At 38.7% G+C, this 20571-nt stretch overlaps 2 protein-coding genes across 2 annotated transcripts; both read right to left on the minus strand.

Moving 5' to 3' along the window:
- Window positions 1-2696: 2696 nt before the first annotated feature.
- On the minus strand, window positions 2697-8745 carry nat14 (N-acetyltransferase 14 (GCN5-related, putative)). Its single transcript, XM_059567604.1, has 3 exons — window positions 8593-8745; window positions 8053-8138; window positions 2697-4455 (listed from the first exon to the last, which is right to left on the minus strand). Exons 2-3 carry the CDS (start codon window positions 8131-8133, stop codon window positions 3697-3699), a joined length of 840 nt encoding a protein of 279 aa, XP_059423587.1. The 5' UTR covers window positions 8134-8138; window positions 8593-8745; the 3' UTR covers window positions 2697-3696.
- A 282-nt stretch (window positions 8746-9027) lies between these two features.
- znf628 (zinc finger protein 628) lies at window positions 9028-18772 on the minus strand. The gene is made up of 7 exons (XM_059567605.1): window positions 18452-18772; window positions 15294-15838; window positions 15059-15131; window positions 13515-14603; window positions 13098-13434; window positions 12391-12545; window positions 9028-11934 (listed from the first exon to the last, which is right to left on the minus strand). The coding sequence occupies exons 2-7, from the start codon at window positions 15653-15655 to the stop codon at window positions 9688-9690; spliced, it is 4263 nt and encodes a 1420-aa protein (XP_059423588.1). The 5' UTR covers window positions 15656-15838; window positions 18452-18772; the 3' UTR covers window positions 9028-9687.
- Between the last annotated feature and the right edge of the window lie 1799 nt (window positions 18773-20571).

Consider the following 20571-nt stretch of genomic DNA (forward strand, 5'->3'; position numbering starts at 1 on the left):
AGTTAGAGAGTACACTTTCATGACTGTTTCTTAACACACTTAAGTGCACTTCTAAAAAAATACAACGAAAAGTTTAATTATTTTACGTAATCTTTTGTTGTTCTATAAATAAGTGCACTTATTTTGATGTATTGACTAACATACTAAAGCACATGTAAAGCACTTGACTGTATCTTATATATTTTGCATTACATTTAAAGTTAACATATTTTAAACATATAAATTGCATTTTAGTAAGTAATTATGAAACATGAATTACTTGTTCCAAACCTGTACGAGTTTCATTCTTTTGTTGAATACAAAAAGATATTTCGGAAAAATTTTTATAACCGAACAGTTGACGAAAGCCCTTAAAATAGAGGGTACATGATGACGGAATTTTAGGTGAACTATCCTATAACCCCTACTTAAGTGGGTCAGAAAACCTTCTAAAGTTCAGCTGATTGCATTTAATATGAATTTAAAATATAATGCATTTCCATTTAATTGCAATTAACATACATTTCAGTATATTATTTTAAAGTGTATTGTTACAATAATAATCATTCCTTTTAAAAGTATGCTCAAGTGTCTTTTTTGACATGACTATAGGGTTTCTAAACAAAAGTTAAATGTTTTAAGTATAAGCAGTGAAAGCCTTAAACATGACAGTGCAGCTTTCTGTTGAAGGTGAGCATCAACCCAACCACACAGTGAACTGTATAAACATCCGGTGGTGAATGACAGACTTAGGTGCTGTTGGGTAGTAGTGTGAGTGGTTAAGGTATAGCTGGTGTTTTAAGCTAACCACACAGCATGAGCAGCTCTTAGTTTCAAATACACTCAGCATCACTAAACTGTATCCACCCACACACATTTAGAGTAGCATGTGGGAATTAACTGTACTTGCAGTGGCTTTTGCAGCAAATTTAAAGAAAACGGCCTGGATATAAGAGACTGAACTCAATTTGCGATGACTTTGTATAGTGTTATTCCTAGGTTTGCTTTTGGTAAAATCTATCAGAGCATTTCAGTGCAGCAAAACCACAGATATTGGTACAGAAAGATCAGTGAAGCAGAAAAACAGATAACCATGCTTAGTAAAAACACATTAAAAGGTCTACTCTTAGGACACATACATTCTTTACATTCACTAGTACCCTTTGAGCTTAATTAAAAGAGTTTTAACAGAATTTAATGGCATGAGAAACTTGAGGAACAAAACCTTTATTTATACATTTAAAAAAAGCATATTCATCAGCAGTCAAGGGAAACGTACAAAATGTTTTCACAAAAACCTTCAAATTCACTCAGAAATACAAGATAATAAATAAGGTGAATAAATAAGGCAAACACATGTAAATCACTATCTTTGTCCAAAAACAAAACAATCCATGCTATAAATAACAAGTCAAGTCAAATGACTGATTGTCCTATCAGGCTCAAGCTTCGCAACCCAGAGATGATATTTTGTAATGTTCACAAACATTAAAATGCTCTTACACAACAACAGCAATTATTTTTATTAGTGCTGTCAAATGATTAATCGTGATTAATTGCATCCAAAATAAAAGTTTTGTTTAAAAAATATATGTGTGTACGGTGTATAGATATTATGTATATATATATATAAATACACACTCATACAGTATATATTTTGAAAGTATTTACATGTATATATTGATATTATATATAAATATATTGAATATACAAACATAAAAAATGTTCTTAAATATATACATGCATGTGTGTGTATTTAAGTATACATAATAAATATACACAGTACAAACAAATATTATGTAAACAAAACTTTTATTTTGGATGCGATTAATCGTGATTAATCGTTTGACAGCACAAATGTTTATACAATTTTTATATTTAGTGACAAAACCAGAGAGGTTCCAGATGTTAGTAGCTATGTTTCCATCACCCTATTTAAAAGCGCCTTTTTTTTTGTAGGTCAAAAACCTACAGAGCCCCGCACATGACATGCAAGAAAAAATAAATAAATTGTGCGCACGATTTACTAATTCGTTCCCTCAATTTACTAAAACGTGCACACGATTACTATTGCGTTCACTCAATTTATAAATTGTGTGCACAATTTACTAATTCGTTCCCTCGAATCAAGCAAACGCAATAGTAAATCGAGGGAACGCAATAGTAATCGTGTGCACGTTTTATTTATTTTTTCTTGCATGTCATGTGCGGGGCTCCGTAGGTTTTTGACTTGTGCAAAAAAGGGTTGATGCGAATAATGTGAGATTTAAATGCATTTCGCTAATAAATTACTCCAAGCGCATTAAAAAAAACTTAGACTTTGTGCTATGGGATGGAAAAACCTGACTAACCAGCGGACCGATCTCATTCCACAGCATCTAAAATGTTTTTATGGTCATTCAGAAATGCACGCGCAAAGTCTGATATCAAAGAATTTCTGTATAATCACCTCCCAGAAATGTCTTACAAGACTGCGTTCCCAAACAGCAGCATCGACCTCCAAAAGCAATGACCGCATTCATTGTGTTTCGTCTGCTTGCTCTGACGCGCAAGTAATTTATTAGCCTATATATGAAAATTATTATATTCTCCTACTTTTCTTATTGATTTATGGTGCCAGTTTTTCAGGAAGTGACGATTTTGTTCTCTGACTTGTTGGATGGAAACAATGTTTTATGCGATATTCCAGTTTTGCGCACAAGTTAAATTCAGAAACCCGCCTACTGTGATTCACTGGGATGATGTGAAAAAGAACAAATACATTTATAAATCTTAAATCTAAGCTTTTAAAAAGGTATTCATATTCATGGTTCAAGATGAGTTAAGCTCAATCAAAAGAACATAATGTTGATTACCACAAAAAACAACAAAAAACAAGTTGAAATGGCTTCTGGGTTACTTACAATGGAGCCAATGGTAAAATACTCACTGTTTCAGTAGTAAAGCCACAAGATGTAAACTATGCATATTTAGTTTGAAATAAAAAAATGCTTACTAAGTTACAGTTACAAAATTATTATAATACTAGTATTTTCACCAGCAAGAAAAATGGTTTAAAATCAGTTATTTCTATCTTTTGCTATAGTGTGTCAGTAGGAAATATCAGTTTACAATTCCAAACATTAATTTTGCCATTAATTGTAATAATCTGGTGGGATTTTTGTTTGCACAAGGAGTCTGACAGCAGCCAGTGCTGCACACAGAGATCTGATATCATTATCATCAGTCTGTCTGGAATGACGTGAAGAAACAGAACAAACTGAGACAGTCTAAATCCTGAAGAACTGTGCCAAAGTCTCCAAGATGTTTCATGAAAATACTAGTGTTCTAATCATTTTGGCCACCACTGTATTAGGTACACTTAATTTCACAAATTCATGGTAATATTACTCCATAAACCATGGAAGACTGAGTATTAAAACAGCTTTATAACTTATACTAAAGGTTCAACAGAATTAACTGCTTTTATAAAATTATTAGCTTCACATTCTTACTTTTAAATCCATAAATTGGCCCCATTTTTCTACTAATGTCTGCCCTACCATTACCTTGAATTTGACTTTTATGTATTCATTTTGTTTAAATGTCAAAAAAATAATTTTGTGATCACCATTCACATTACACCATAGGTTTATTGAGTATTGTGTGTACTGAACCCAGAATATTCCTTAAATTATGTGTTGCCAAGAAAGCATTTCGTTCCTGTTTTAATGTGAATTATAGATCCTTTACAAACACTTTAGTTAAAGGGAAACCCAACCAACCCTTCTGTGGCTCTTCATAATCCTCCTCCTCCTCCTCTTCAGTAGTCCCTGCAGTCTCGCCCTGCAGACGATAACCCAGCCTCCTGAAGAAAGCTTCTCCCACTTTGGATGGAAATGGCACATGGGCATAGACCCGCCGTATGCCACTCTGTTTTGTTTTGGACTCCAGTCCCTGCACCAGCAGTCTGCCCAGTCCCTCTCTGCGGTACCAACTCTGGACCACCAGCCTGCAGATCCTACATACACCGTCCCGACTCCAACCATCTCTAGCCACGCATCCCATAATCTCCCCATCAGAGTCCGCCACCCACACCTCACCAGCAACCTTCGCCCTCTCCTTCAGCTCATCCTCATCCACCTGTTCTCTCTCATTCGTCTTGTCCTTCTCCTTTTCTTTGGGTTTTATACGCCGTCTGGTTTTCTCCAGTTTGGCCCTGCCAGTGTGAGGATTGGGTAGATCTGGCTCAGTGTCTGCATGGTAACTGCTGCCCACGTAGTCCCAGTATGGCCTGCTGGAGCCCAAGATGCCCACCGACCGCGGTATGGTGAGTTTGAGGTAGATGATGAAGATGAAGACTGGAATGACCAAGGCCAAGATAAAAGAGTGCAATACACAGCGGAGGATGGAGGAGAGGATGGCCAACATGAGGAGAGCGAGCGGACGAGTCAGAAGGTAAAGAATCAGGCGGTTCTCCGTTCCCTCACATCCTTCCTGAAAACAAAGATAGAATGAGAGGAGAAAAAAATTCCTCAAGAAACTTCTTCAATTCTTTGGCACATATAAGAAATAATAATCATTTCTGCCAAGTTCCTTGATATTGCTAGATAACATTAGCTCCATGTATGCCATTTTTGCAGTGATAGTGGCCTGAAGCATAGATACATACACACACACGGAGCTGGGAAGTAACTGTTTACATGTAATCTGGATTATGTAACCATTTTCCAAAAATGTTGTAATTGTAATGAGAGTATATTATATTTTAATATATTTTATATTTTAAAATGCTTGTAATCAGGATTACATGATTACATACTATTCACACAATGGCAGTAAATTTTTATAATTTTTTTATTCTGGAAGTCTGGACAAAAAAATATTTAAAACCTGGAAGACTTTGGGTGTGTCATTGTTGTTTTCATGTTTATTAATGTGTTTCATGCAGGGATTCCCAAACGTTTTTGTCACCCCCTTAAAATATATATATTTTTTAAATATCACAGAGGTAGTTAATATTTCAATAATTAAACAACTTATTTGCATGTTTACAGTTCTCTGCTGTCAATTAATGGTCACACTGACATGCAGGTAAACAAATACAATTTTTATATTTAAATGTTCAAGTATTTATGTTCAAGTGTTTGAATTGCTTTTATTTTACATTTTTATGATAGGATTAATTATTAGGTTTTTATCAACTTACTATTCACTCTCTATCAACTCACTAATGTAACGTTTAATGCATTTTAAGATGTTGTTGACATCAAAACACAGAATATATTTTCTTTTAGTGTTTCTCTTAGCTTTTTTTTTTATTTAAAACAAGTTTGATAAAAAAAAATAATAATCTAAATTACATTACCAAATTTACATTACCTAAAACGAGTAACCTAGATTACATTACTAACTAGTTTTCATCATGTAATCTATAATTAACTAGCCTACAATTTATAAGTAATCTACCTAAGTCTGTGTGTGTGTGTGTGTGTGTGTGTGTGTGTGTGTGTGTGTGTGTGTGTGTATTACACACACACACACACACACACAGGTGCATCTTAATTTTTTTTATATATTTTCTCAAAGATCAATCAAAAAAAAGATTTACAAAACAGAAATGTTCAAGATCTCCAAAGCAGGTTTAATTATGCACTCAATACATAGTTGGGGTTCCTTTTGCACGAATTACTGCTTCATTGCAGCGTGGCATGGAGGCGATCAGCCTGTCGCACTGCTAAGGCATTATTGAAGCCCAGGATGCTTTGATAGCGGCCTTCAGCTCCTCTGTATTGTCTGTCAGATGTTATTTATCTTCCTATTCACAATACCCCATAGATTATCTTTGAGGTTCAGGTCAAGTGAGTTGGCTGGCCAATCAAGCACAGTAATATCATGGTCATCAAACCACTTGGAAGTGGTTTTGGCACTGTGGGCAGGTGCTAAAGTCCTGCTGCAAAATAAAATCAGCATCTCCATAAAGGTTGTCAGTAGATGGAAGCATAAAGTGCTCAAAAATCTCCTGGTAGATGGCTACATTGACTTTGGACTTGATAAAACACAATGGACCATCAACAGCAGACGTCACGGCACCCCCAAACCATCACTGACTTCAGAAACTCCACACTGGACTTTGGATTCTGTGGCCCTACAGTCTTCCTCCAGACTCCAGACCTTGATTTCCAAATGAAATGCTAAATTTGCTTTCATCTGACGAGGACTGTGGTCCACTGAGCAACAGTCCAGGGGCCGGTTGCACCAGCTAGACGTCAAAAAGCTGGGTCTAAGTACTACGCTGGGCTTTGCTACGTCCAGCGTTACGATAAAAATTTACACCTGTTGCACCACGATCAGGCGCAACTACATCCGGCTCAGACAAGGCGCGTCCACGCGACACATTCTCCCGCATTTATAGATCTATCTGAGACGACGTTCACACCACAATGACAACAACTACTAATATAAAATTTAATTAAGACATCATAACAAGTGAAGCCACCGCGCAATGATTTCATTGAGTAAACAGTTTCTAACAAGTCCGCGTTTTTAAATCTGAAGTCTCTCACATTCCCATGACGGATTTAATTAAGTTTAAGTAAAATATAATAAATGTAATACACTCTAGAGTTATTTTTTATAGCTGACTATTAAGTTTATGTACAATGAATGTCTTAAATGTGTCTATGTGACAGTTTATGTTTTACTGGCATCTTTCTGTGGCTGAAAACACGTTTATAGTTTGTATTTTGTGAAAATATTTGAAAGCAAAATTTGAAATCTGACCATTTATTTCTGATTAAAAGTAACAATGCACAAAACTTATTGCAATTATTGGATGGCAGGCACGCTACAAATAATGATTGGAATTAAAGAAATGACATATTTCCAAGCTTTTACACTGTCCAAGATGTCAAATGATTCAGTTTATTTTAATAATCCCAGTTCATATATAATATTTTACTGCATAATTATTAGGCTACATGATTTACAGAAATATATTTTGTATTCAATTACTGTCGACAGTGTGGTAGGCTACATCGAAATTTCGCGATTAATATTGCTTATCCTGCCCGAAAAGACAAGTCCATAAGCACTACAGTTCACGTCTGCAGTAAGAATAAACTAACAGACGATCCTGAAAATGAATAATGTCCGAGCAAATCATGACTTTTCACTTAACACCTGCCTCTGACTAGGCGTAAGATTTAGTCTCAGACGTAGCACTACGCAGAGATGGTGCAACGGGTATAAATTCTACATACGACTTAAAGTGCATTTTACGTCCAGCCTAGTCTTACGACCGGGTGTACGTCCAGCTGGTGCAACCGGCCCCAGTTCTTTTTCTCCTTTCCCCAGCTGAAATGCTTCAGTCGTTTTTTTTTTCTGATTCAGGAGTGGCTTGGTTCTAGGAATGGGAGAGCTGTAGCCCTTTTCCTGAATACGTCTGAGTCTGATGACTCTTGATTCGCTGACTCCTGCGTTAGTCCAATCCTTGTGAAGCTCTCCCAAGTTCTTGAATCTGCTTTTCCTGACAATCTTCCCAAGGCTTTTGTCATCCCTGTTGCTTGCTTGTGCACCTTCTCCTACCACACTTTTTCATTCCAGTCAACTTTCTATGAATATATTTTGATACAGCACTCTGTCAACAGCCAGACCTTTCAGCAATGACCTTCTGTGTCTGTCTCCTTGTGGAGGGTGTTGATGATTGTCTTCTGGACAACTGTCAAGTCAGTAGTCTTTCCCATAAGTGTGGTTGCATGTACCTCTAGCCCAGTATTTATACTCAAAATTAATCAACTAATCAAGCTAAAAATTGAATATTCTATTTTTTTGAGATACTGAATTTTTTTATTTTCCTAAGCTGGTAGTCATAACAATCAGAATTTAAAAAAACTCTTGAAATATTTCAGTTTGTGTGCAATGAATCTAGAATATAAGGACGTTTATTTATTTAATTAAATTAGAAAAAAATATAGAACTTTTCCCTTTTCCATGATATTCCATTTTTTTTAGATGCACCTGTATATGTGTGTGTGTGTGTGTGTGTGTGTATATATATATATAGCTCACGAGGGATATGATGTTGAATCGCACCTTGATGAGAGCCTTTACAGCATCAATATCCTTCTCCTGCATCCTGCGCAAAAGTACATCACCAAGGTCCAATCTAACCATTTTACCTGAAAGATACACAGACATTAAAAAAAGTTTAAATAAAAAATGTAAACATTTAATTATTGGGAAACCTGAATTTACTCTATTAGATTTTTTAATTACATTTTTATTTTTCGATGCAGAAATTGTAATTGCAAAAAAAAAGGAAATTCTCTGAGGAGTACATGCAAATAAGGACAAGTTTAACGTGATAGACTTGTGGTTTTATGTACGATTGCCTCGTGAGCAAATTATATTGCATTACATCTCGAACATTTATGAAAAAACATCTTAATGATTGTCTACGTCTTTCCGACTGAGCAGCTGTTCAAGGGGCATTTGACAGGTTTATAGTAGCATGCTGTAACGTTAGCTTGCTCCGTCACCACGCTTTTTTAATCCCTTATATGGTAAACACCACCACCTCCTCTGTCGCTTAATCTATGGATGTAATATATAGAGCATGCGTGACCTACTTACCCAATATTCACAGAAGCCGTGAGTCCTTTAAAAGCAAGGTCATGCAAAAATATCCTCTGTAGTCGATGCTACTCGAGTGTTTGAGGGACTTAAGGATTCAGCGTTGTCTTCCCGCATGGAATGTAATTTCAACCAAATCTCATCCGGGAATACGACACTGCGCAAACTACGTAGACTAGATGCGCACATAGCGGTTTAATCTTTCAACGATAAAGCGCATGCGTCCTTTATGTATTTGACGCACACGTGTGTGCATTACTTCAATATATTAAGAAAAAAGGTATTAAAAATAATAGACCTTATCTCTGCGTATAAAATGATTTGCAGCAATTTCAAATGGAATTATTAACTGTATCAATGAAATCTTAACAAAAAAGTATTAAGTAAATGAATATATTTTTAAGGTCTGAGAAATAAGACAGCAAACACAAAATCTGTTATTCATATTTATTTTTTATTGGTAATGGTCATCTAGTACCAATATTAAGAATGAAAACAAAGTAGACATATTTACAAAAGTTAATTTTGTACAGTCACTGTCAGCATAGCTGAGTATAGTTCATATTTGATTTTAGTTTATAAATTCTCTTTTCAGTGCACCCTGGATGTGGAAGAGCACCAGAGATTTCCTTCATTTAGAAACCACTGCTTTTTGGCTGGGCTGTATTCGATGATTGTGGTTTGTGAAATAGCTCCCCGTAGGGGCCAGGTGAACAACTGTAACTACAAGCAATATGCTTTATCCCCACAAAGTGCAGTCTTGGTGATGGGGTGGACAACAGCTTAGGAAGAAGACACTGTGGTGTTCTAAGGATGTTTATGTGTGGAGCAAACAGGTCTTTAATGATTTATGTAAGATTCAACATAGGTCCTGCATTGGTCCTATAGCTACAATGTTGTTGTCAGCTTCCTAATCTCTATTACCATTAATCACAGTCCAAAAGAAACACTTTCGAATAACAGAACCATTACTTGAAGTTAATCCAGTTTGGATATGTGGTAAACAAATGTGCCATTTTGCATTTTAAAGTGACATGAGGTGTGATTTGTGTTAAAGCTAGTCCGGTTGACTATTAGAGTCCTCCATTCTTAACCCTAAGTTCCAATCAGTCCCATCTCTGCCGATGATATGCTCTCAGCCTCAACAAGTTTTGACTCATCTGACATTACTTCCTCTCGTGCTTCTTGTGCATCATTAGCTTGTTTTTCCTCAGTTCCTTCCGCTAAAGTATGTACTGCATCTGCTGCCTCTATTCCACCCTCTCTCAAACTGCTGGTGCTAACTTCAATTATAACAATGCCTTCTCCCCCCTCTAACTGGAAGATTCCCTCCATTTGCCCAGAGTTTGCACCAACAGCACCTTTAAAACCGCCCCTTGCCCCAGAACCATTGCCTTCACCTTCTATCAGTGCTATCATTTGAACACTGTCCCCTGGACCCGTGCTTCCATCTATTTTTGTCTCATCACCAAGCTCAAATACCATATCCTGCCCTTCCAGAGGCACTAAGGCTTGACCCGGATGGCAAGAAAGGCTGAGATCCTCACCTGGGCCTCCTATGAAGCCTGAGTTTGGCTGAATGTCCTCCTCACTCTGAGGCTCTGTTTGGAAATGAAGCACAAAGGACTTTTCTACTTCAACACTTCCCTCAGCATCTGCAGTTCCATGACCCTCACTCTGTCCGGTCCACTCTTGAAGTAAGTTAAGAGAGACCATTTCGGTCCTCTCTTTTCCTGAATCTCCTTTACATTCTCCCTCTGTCTGAAACCGGAGGACATATGACTTCTCTCCTCCCTCACTATTCCCTCCCTCTTCTTGCTGGCCCTCACCTTCAATCTGCAATACAAAAGACCGCCCTGCATCATTCCCCCCCTCCATTTCCACCTTCACCTCCATCCCATCCCCCTGCCCTCCATTCTCCATTTCTTTCTTTAGGCACAGAACGAAGTGTTCCCTAGGAATTTCTTCGACAGGAACACTCTCAGGATCACTGCTCAACATGGGGGAACCGTTTGTTAAGTGGAGTTGTTGAGTGGAGTTTGGTGTCACTGACATAATGCTAATTGCAGGAACTGAAGAGCTTCCAGGTTCTTGGCTAATGCTGACCGGTGACACAGCCAGTGGATCATCAGCATTAAGCCGTGGGAACTCTGTCTTTGAAGAAGAAGCAGAAGTGGCACTAGATATTGTGGTAGATGTGGAAGTTAACGGTTGCTTAACTGGTCTGGTCCGAACTGTAGGGGGGGATTTTGTGGTGGCAGCTTTAGGCTTCCGTCCACGCCTGGTTCCTCCTTTCCGGTTACGACCGAGGCTGCCCAAAATGGGACGTGCAATCATCGATGAGCTTTGAGGCTGGGCAGTAATGAGGGGAGCATTATAATTAGTCAAAATAAATCTCTGCTGGGTCTGAACTGGTTGAAATTGCTGGATTTGAGTTTGGGTTGCTGCCAGAACTTGGGACATTGTCGGAATGGTCTGCACCAAGGGCAGGGCCTGTGGTTCTGAAGAAGTGGGAAGAGTGTTTGTACTGGATGCTGTGGGAACCAGGATAAGACTAGGCTGGTTTCCATTGTTGGACTGGCACTGAAGAAGCAGGAAATTTTGTGTCTGTGGAGGTGGTGGTGGGGGAGGAGGGGGTGGAGGAGGAGGTGCAGGCTGTGTTGGCGTGGGATTGGATAGTGGGATCAGTTGCAACCCTGAAGTCGTCTGGATCATAAAATAATTCTGGGATGTGTTTGGAGGTATGTCAAGATTTGGGGGTGAAAGAATCAATGTGGAATTGCCATCAGTGGGAAACAAGGAGGTAAGCCCTCCAGGTACATTCAAGTTTAAATTTAGCGTTGCGGTCTCTGAAGCCCCACTAATTTTAGCTACCTTTCCTACTTCCTTTGTACACGCTACTGCACCCCCAGTACTGTGAGTTCTCAAGTGCCTCTGCAGGTAGGAGAGCATGACAAACTCTTTTCCGCAGTGTTGGCACTTGAAGTCCTTGCGCGAGGAGTGTGTGCGTAGGTGCAGCTGCAGATTGGATGAGTGGGTGAAGCTCTTGTGGCACTGGGAGCACTGAAAGGGCCTTTCTCCAGAGTGTGTCCGTTCGTGCTGTTTGAGGTTGGAGGTTTGAGAGAAAGCCTTACCACACACAGAGCAAGCGTGTGGACGTAGGCCAGAATGGAGATGACTGTGGCGACGGAGACAGCTGGTGTTCTTGAAAGACTTGCCACATTCCTGACATACATATGGCCGCTCACCGGTGTGCTGGCGAAGATGGTACTGATAGTGTGAGCTCCACTTAAAGGTCAGTGGACAGTAGGGGCACTGAAAAGCCCGCACACCTGTGTGGACCTAGATGGGTTGAGAACAACATGTTTTTAGAGCAAATTTAGAAAACATTAACATTCAAATTAAATTTCCAAATATTAGAATTCCGTCATTTATTTACAAAGCTGCTCAGGCCATTCTCCATGCATAAATGCACCATAAAAGCATTATAAAATTATTATTAGTGTAGTTGTTACAAATCATGAGCTACATTGCTTTGTGAGAGATACAAACTGAAATACAAGTCACTGGTAAGCTTTCCTTTAGTGTGTTGTTAACTTCTGTGACCAAATCAGAGCCAGTGAGCTGAACTTATGAACGGGATCAACCCCTAAATATTATTTTTTTTTAAAAATCAATAAAAAAAATTCTACCATTAAATTAATACATTACATCACTGATGAAATAACGCAATGAATCAGTTTTTTAATCCTGCTGTTATGCAAAAAGATATCAAAATGTTTGACAAGATCTATTTACCCTTTGGTGTATGGAGAGCAGTGAGGACCTTTTGAAGCTCTTGCCACATTCTGTGCATCGATACGGTCTCTCCCCAGTGTGGTCTCTCATGTGGTATCGAAGACCTGATGAACCTTTGAATGACTTCCCACATTCAGAGCAGCGATATGGCCTCTCTGTAGGGAATGAAAACAGAAATTCAGACATGAGATGAATATGAGTTACACAGTGCAAATGTCTCATGTATCAAATGGGTGTTTATAATACCATGTAAGGCAGCGGTTCTCAATTCCAGTCCTCGCGCCCCCCTGCTCTGCACATTTTGTATGTTTCTCTAATGGCTTCAGACGTTTGTTCTATTCAAACTTAAGTGCCCTGCGAAGTGGACATAACAGGATATTCCACCAAGATTCTAGTTCGAAGCGAACATATGTTAGATTCAAAGTGCACTGAAGTGTGTGAGACGTGAATTTAAATGCTATTTATTTACAGAGGTATATGATGTCACACTTGCCCGTGTGTGAAGCCATTGTGCAGTACAATCCGTGAGCGGTGGGGGGCACGAGAACTGGAATTGAGAACCGCTGATGTAAGATAATGTTAGGTCTTGAAAATAAATAGCATAGTATAATAAATAAGAATAATAAAACCTTACAATCAGAGATGCCAGATTTTGAACAAACCAAAGTAATAATTTTGCATCCACAGATCCACTGCAGCACTCTTACCGTTATTTGTGGCAGATGTCTTATTGCCTCCACCTCTCCTAGCTCCCTTTCCTGATGCTTTGGCAGATGGCTTTACTGTTCGTCTCTCTCCCTCCTCAGTAACAGCAATTAGACTGACATGGATCTCTCTCTCTCCATCTTCTCCATCTCTCTTTAATGAGGACAGGGGCAATGAGAGAGAGGGGCAGACGATCTCTGCTTCTGCCTCTGCAAGCAGCCTCTGCTCAGGAGTGTGGGAGTGCTGGTGGTTGAGCAGAGAGGAGAGCAGAGGGAAGGAGCGATCACATGCTGAGCAGTTGAACTGAGAACGCGACTCTGATAGAGCAAGAGGATGGGCCTTAAAAAGAGAGAGACAATGAGAAATGGACGTTTGGTTCTTAAAATGTTCTGTCCACCAGAACAGTTTCTCGGTCTCACCTGAGCCACATGTCTGGTCAGACCGCTGCTGGTTTTGAAACTCTTCCCACAGTAGACACATTCTGTTGTAGCTTGTGCTGTTGGCACACCGGTATCAGTGGGCATCTGATTCACAGATGCTGTAAACGACTGCAGAAGATCATACTGTGCCTGCCCTGACTCATTTCTAATGGCATCCAGACCAAGTAACTCTGCCGTCTGCCCACTATCTGCAACTGTGGTGGTTTCAACAACCTCTTCAAAGTCTGCCAACAATGGTGTAGCCCCCACCAGTGACACTTCACCTCCCTCAGCCTCTGTGCTATTTTCTGTAGTAACCCCTCCACCACCTGGGCCAAGACTATCTAGATGTAGAGTCTGATGCTCCTCAAGGTGACTCTGTGTTGAAAATGTCTCATTACAGCTGCCACAACTAAACAGCAAAACACCAGCACCTGTGTCATTCTTGCTCATGTGGATATGCTCTGACCTTGTGACAGTGGAGGAAGTGGGTGTGAGTGTGAGCAGTGGCAGGATGTTCCGATTGGCTGTACCCGAGGTAACAGGTGAGGAAGTATTGTGAGACAGGAACACCTGTCCGACCCCTCCTTCCTGTCCACCAACGAGCCCAACCATTTCGGAAATACTCATCCCAACAGTATTCAAGTCCTCCGTCAGTACCACCTCCATCTCTCGAGCTGCTGACCCTGAATCAGCCCCTCCAACCTTCCCAGCACTTTTCCCCTTTCCTTCTATGTGAGAGATACGATGCAGCGCCAAGTTGGACGAATGCGTGAAGCTGCGCCCACAATCCCCACAGACATAAGGGCGTTCGCCTGTGTGTATGCGCATGTGCTGTCGCAGATTAGTGGACTGACTGAAGGCTTTATTGCAAACGTCACAGACGTAAGGCTTGAAGCCCAGGTGTACATTCTTATGGCGACGAAGGCTGCTGGAGTTCTTGAAGGCTTTGGAGCAGCTGTCACATGGGTACGGACATTCACCGGTGTGCTGACGGAGGTGATACTGATAGTGTGAGCTCCATTTGAATGTCAAAGGGCAGTAGGAGCACTGGAAAGTGCGAAGGCCTGTATGCACACTCCGATGAATCTGGATAGATAAAGCATTGTGATAGTAGGTAAATAGAAAAAGAAGATTTTTCTATTTAAGTAATAGAAAATTACTTAAGAAAATTACCCGACAATAAAGACTTTTACAATATGACAAATTAATTTCAAATAAACACTGTTCTTTCTATTAATCAAAGAATCCTAAAATAAATATATTACAGTTTCCACAAAAAGGTTTATGCCAGGTTTATTAGGCAACCAGATAATTTTATTTTAAAAATTAAAAAAATATATTATTGTGCAGTTCACCACTGGACAGCTGAATGAAATAAACTGTTTTAAATAAGTCTACTCCATGTCAAATAATTTTTTTAATCTATTCTCTTATTTCAGTGAATACATTGATAATTGATTCCTTCATTTTATTTTGAGGTGGAACTCATAGGAAGACTCACTGAAATCTGAATTGGGATCAGTAAGATGGGAATGGCTCACCTGTAGTAGAGAAGAGCGTTTGAATGCTTTACCACAGTCATCACACTTATACGGCTTCTCTCCAGAATGAGACCTTAAACAACATACAAACCAATTTTACTGAGGAACTTGCAGTGAACAATAAGTAGCAGAACAAAAACAGTCATCACGGAATCACATCTTCATTCGTTACAAAATATTCAATGCTGTGTGACCTTGCATCTCAGTCCATATGTAGAATCAGTTGACCTCTCACCTCTGGTGGTATAGTAGGGCAGATGAGCCCTTAAAAGCCTTAGGGCAAAGGTTACAACGATATGGCCTTTCATTGTTATGGCTTCTCTGATGATGTGCCAATCTGGATGACCACTTAAAACTCTTGCCACAGTCCAAACACTGGAATGGATGCTCTGGGTTTTGAGCCACCGTTGCAGGGGGTGTTGATGATGTCACCATGTCACCTGTGAGCCCAACTGTTCCTGACTCTTTGCCCTCTTCTTCTCCCTTCTCTCCATCCTCTACGGAGGGGAGGAGGGAAGGAAAGGGAGAGAGGGAGGAGGGCGTCTGAGAAGGTAAGAGTTCAGTCTGGACCACCAGAGTAGCAACAGTGTTAGCCATCACAACTGTTGTGAAAAGTTGGGTTGTAGTGAAGGAATCTCAGTCGTTTTGTAGCTTTGCTCTAATTATGGCAGCCATGGCTTGTGTTTAGTAGAGTCTGGGCCAGTTTTCTCAGATTATAGCCAGAGAATATTTTCTGAGGCAGAATGTCTTCTATTGTCTTCTCCTTCTAAGTTGGTAGAGCTGCAATAACACATTTAAACATGTTTATGATCCATACAAATAAAAAACGTTAAAGATATAACAGTGATTGTCAACTGGTGTGTTACAACTAAAAAAAGGAGGTAATTTATTTTCAGATGTTGGGGACAGCCAAAAATAAGATGCTACTACCATATAATCATGCATGTAAAGGATAAAAAGTAAATAGGGCATACTCAAATGCAAATTTTTCTCTTATGTTTTGTTAAAAGAAAAGTTCACCCATGAATGAAAATTTACTCATCCTCAGGTCATACCAGATGGTCGAGGAGTTTATTTCTTCATTGGATCAGATTAAGAGAAATTTAGCATTACATCACTTATGAGAACGAGAATTCAAACAGCTGATAAAAACATCACAATAATCCACATGACTCCAGTCCATTAATGTCTTGTGAAGCAAAAGCTGCATATTTGTAAGAAACAAACACATCAAGGTATTTTAAAAACTGGCCAAAATTACCAGTCCTTAATCCATAATAAAGCTTCCTTCAGTGAAAAAAAAATCAATCGCCTGTTATCAGCCAACATCAAAATCTACAAAAAAAATAAAATAAATGAATAAATAATAATAAAATTATATATATATATATATATTTGCTTGAAACCAGTGCTTGATCTGTGCATATTTCTCTCCTGATTCAGACAAGACAACATTTTTACAACAGAAGGCAATGTTATCATATTTAAGCCAGAGGCAGTGATTTGTAGTTGAAAACGTCTCAATGATTGATGTGTTTATTACAAATATGCAGCTGTTTGCTTCAATGGAGTTGTGTGGATTATTGTGATGTTTTATCAGCTGTTTGGACTCTCATTATGCTGACACCCATTCACTGCAGAGGATCCATTGATGACAGTGTGTTCATGTAAGGCTAAATTTCTCATAAATCGGCATCAATGAAGACACAAACTTATATAAATCCCAGATGGCCTGATGGTTACTCATTTTTCAGCAAATTAAAATTTTTAGGTGAATTATTTCTTTATTTTTATGGAAGCAAGCCAAATTAGGCAGATGTCAATATCAGCTTGTTTGATACTTTGTGATACTTTTGTTTGCTTACTTTGTTTTCCTCATACTTAAAAACTATGAATACAACTATACAAGGTAAATGAGAATATACATGGTTTGTACTGTACAAAATATTTTTGTGCTATGTATTATTGCATGTCATGGACATGGAAGCCATTGAAATTCAAATGACATTTAGAAACACTATAAAGATAAGCCTGCCGACCATCAGTATCAAATCCTTAAACATAGTTCATGGTAATATTAATACATTTCAACCATTACATTTTTAGATTTTTGTTTAATTTTGCACAATAAAGAAACATGTATGCATGTTTGTATGTATGTAACGCGTCCCCACTACTGAGTGCCAAAACTGTGACATAAAGCAAAAACAGCTGAGAACTGCTGACATATTGTAAATAGAAACATACAGTTTATCCTGAATGTCTGAGACTACAATGTTTGTAACCAGAGCCTGTAAATAAAGATATGCATGCATGTATATGCTTCTTTGTTTATTATTGTGACCAACAGCTTCAGTGTTGAGAACCATGTGAGAGGCGTGCCCTAGCAATGTATGCATGATTGAATATATAATATGCATGCTATCTGTTGCCTGTGTTTCTGTTTATTATTGTGACTAATAGCTTAAGTGCTAAGAACCGTGTCCTAGTAATTACCTGCAGACCTTCAATACTGATTGTCAGCACCTGTGTGTTTTTGTCATTATAAGATCAGTTTTTTTTATCTGCTTCACTATGCCCTGAAGAAGGCCCCATGCCGCTACGCGTGGGCATTTTAAAGTTGTCCATTTAGGAAATGTCATTTTTGCAATAAAGACATTTTAATTATGGAGTGCCTCAGCTATCAGAGATTTCTTTTCTCTACACTGCCTCTTAAGATGTTCTACCTTGGACTGAAGAGCACCCAAATCAAACTTAAAAGGGATTGAGCACGCCATTCATCTTGAATCTAAACAAAATATTTTGAACAATACAAAATAAAGATATTGTATGATGCAAGATTACTATATATCAGATTCTGCACGATTTCTAGGTCACTAATCAAGCAAATGTTTGACACTGATCACGTGAACTGCTTTGTACAGACAGTCAGATGTTCTTGTTCCAAGTTCCCTGGATCATGCAACAAACCTGTGGAGTGTAATTAAAGCAAATACTAAGAGTAACCAAATACTAAAAACATTCTGAAGTGCATTTTCAACTTTTTATCCAAGATGTTATGCTAGTAATAAGATTTGTGATAACCAAAATATTACGTTAGCTAACAGACTGTCCTTGAAATTAGAAAGCTTTTTAAAAAATACTGCAAGTTATTTTACAAGAATTCTTTCCACAAGTAACTCTGAAGATCCTCAATACTGTATCTTAGCAGTAAACAGTTTGAGTTGATCCACCTTCCCCTTTAAAGATCCTCCTCCTCGGTTTCACTCCCCCTCCCTCACCTGCGATCTATCTGTGTGTTCCTGCCTTCTTGTCCCAGGGAAATGGAAAAATAAATAAATAAACAAACACAAAATGGAGATAAAAGGCTTCAAGTGGTCAAAGCGTACTCACCCCTCAGTTTCTAAACACATCGACAGTGGGTCTTTTTATCGTCTGTTTGATGAAATTATTTGCGCTGTCTCGAGTCGGCCTTCTCGAACCCATCCCAGCCTTGTCTTCATTCCTCAAGCGTCACAATATTTGTCGGAATAAGTGCAGTATTCTATGCATGTGTTACTCCCCTGGTTCATTGCTGAGAAAAAGCCATTTTTTATGTAATGATAAAAGGCCGAACTCCGCAGTGATAGTCCACACAACCTTAACAATAATCTAGAGCACAAACTAACCAGCAGTCGCCCGTCTGTGACCGCCTCTCAGTAAAGTCGTCGGCTATTGGTCCGCTCTTGTCCCCTGTTGACTCGTCTCATTGGTCAAGAAAACATACGGTGATGAACTTTTTATTAAATTATGCATAGACGATCGATGGTTTTGTTTAAAACACACACGGAAAAAACAATTAGCTTATTATGCAAATATATCTTCCTAGATTAGTCTCAATTCAGCTTTATAGACAAAGAAATTATCTTTTATGTAGCGGGTTGGCTCTGCGCACGTGCTTGTGGGTAATGTAGTTTAACTCCTACGTCATCTCTTGCTCAGCACGTTTATTGTATTCCATTACACCTACCACAGTAGGAAAATATGCAGGCCTACTCAAAAGTAAACAGTATTTTAAAGCTATATCCCTCATTTCTAACTGTAGCATTCATAATAATATAGTCTTTACTTTTAGACAATGCACAATAACAAAAAGCAACCTAAACAAGTCAAGTCCCCTTTATTTATATAGTGTTTTTAATGATACAGATTGTGTCAAACCAGCTTTACATTATCAAAATAGGTTGGAAAATAGTGTGTCAGTGCAAAAAGACAATAGTAAACACTCAATTTTCAGTTAAAGGCAAGTTCATCACTGAATTCAGTGATGTCTTCGTCCAGCTCAGTCAAATTTAAATAGTATATGTGCAATCAAGTCAACAATATTGATGGAAATTAAGTGTCCCCAACTAAGCAAGCCAGAGGTAACCGTGGCAAGGAACCAAAACTCCATTGGTGACAGAATGGAGAAAAAAAACCTTGGGAGAAACCAGGCTGAGTCTCCAGTCTGACGAACCAGCAGGTTGATCCTGATCCATGTTGCAGCAAAGTTAGATTGTGCAGAGGGCACATCTGGTGCCTTGCTCTTGTCCCGATGACCATTAGGAGACAAGGTCATCACTGGGGATCTGTCTCTGGGGCTCATCTAGTTGTCCTGGTCTCCGCTGAAATTCAGGGCTGTAGAGGTCATCTCTAGATGTTGATCCACCACTGGTGGCTAAAGTGACCTGGTTCTGATACTTCCTGGTTCTAGTAAGAACTTTATCTGCTGCATTTTGGACTAGCTGGAGTTTGTTTATTAAGCACTTATTAAGCACTGTCAAGTCTTAGACAGTGTTCTAGGTTATTACATGCAGAGGTTTTGGGTTAGATAATTAACACCTTTGATTTTTCAGAATTTAACACTAAGAAATTACTTGTCATCCAGTATATTGACAATGCAGCTACAAAGAAATATAGAGCTGAGTGTCATCAGCATAACAGTGAAAGCTAACACCGTTTTTTCTGATGATATGTCCCAAAACTAACATGTAAAGCGTGAAGAAAAGTAATGGCCCTAGTACTGGGCCTTGAGGTACTCCATACTAAACTTGTGATTGATATGATACGTCATCTTCATTCACTGCTACGAATTGATGGCGGTCAGATAAGTATGATTTGAACCATGCACTTGCACTAATGCCAACAAAGTTTTCTAGTCTAATCGAAAGAATGATGTGGTCGATAGTGTTGAAGGCAGCACTAAGATCTAGCAGCACTAATAGAGAGATAAAACCATGATCAGATAATAAGAGCAGGTCATTTGTAACTCTAAGGAGAGCAGTCTCAGTTCTATGATACGGTCTAAATCCTGACTGGAAATCCTCACAGATACCATTTTTCTCTAATAAGGAATATAATTGTGAGGATACTACCTTTTTTACTACTTTTGGCAGAAAAGGGAGATTCGAGATTAGTCTGTAATTAACTAGATCTTTGGGGTCAAGCTGTGTTTTTTTAATGAGAGGCTCAATAATGGAAATTAAAAAATTAAA

This window comes from Carassius carassius, chromosome 15 (assembly GCF_963082965.1).
Source record: "Carassius carassius chromosome 15, fCarCar2.1, whole genome shotgun sequence".
NCBI lineage: Eukaryota > Metazoa > Chordata > Actinopteri > Cypriniformes > Cyprinidae > Carassius > Carassius carassius.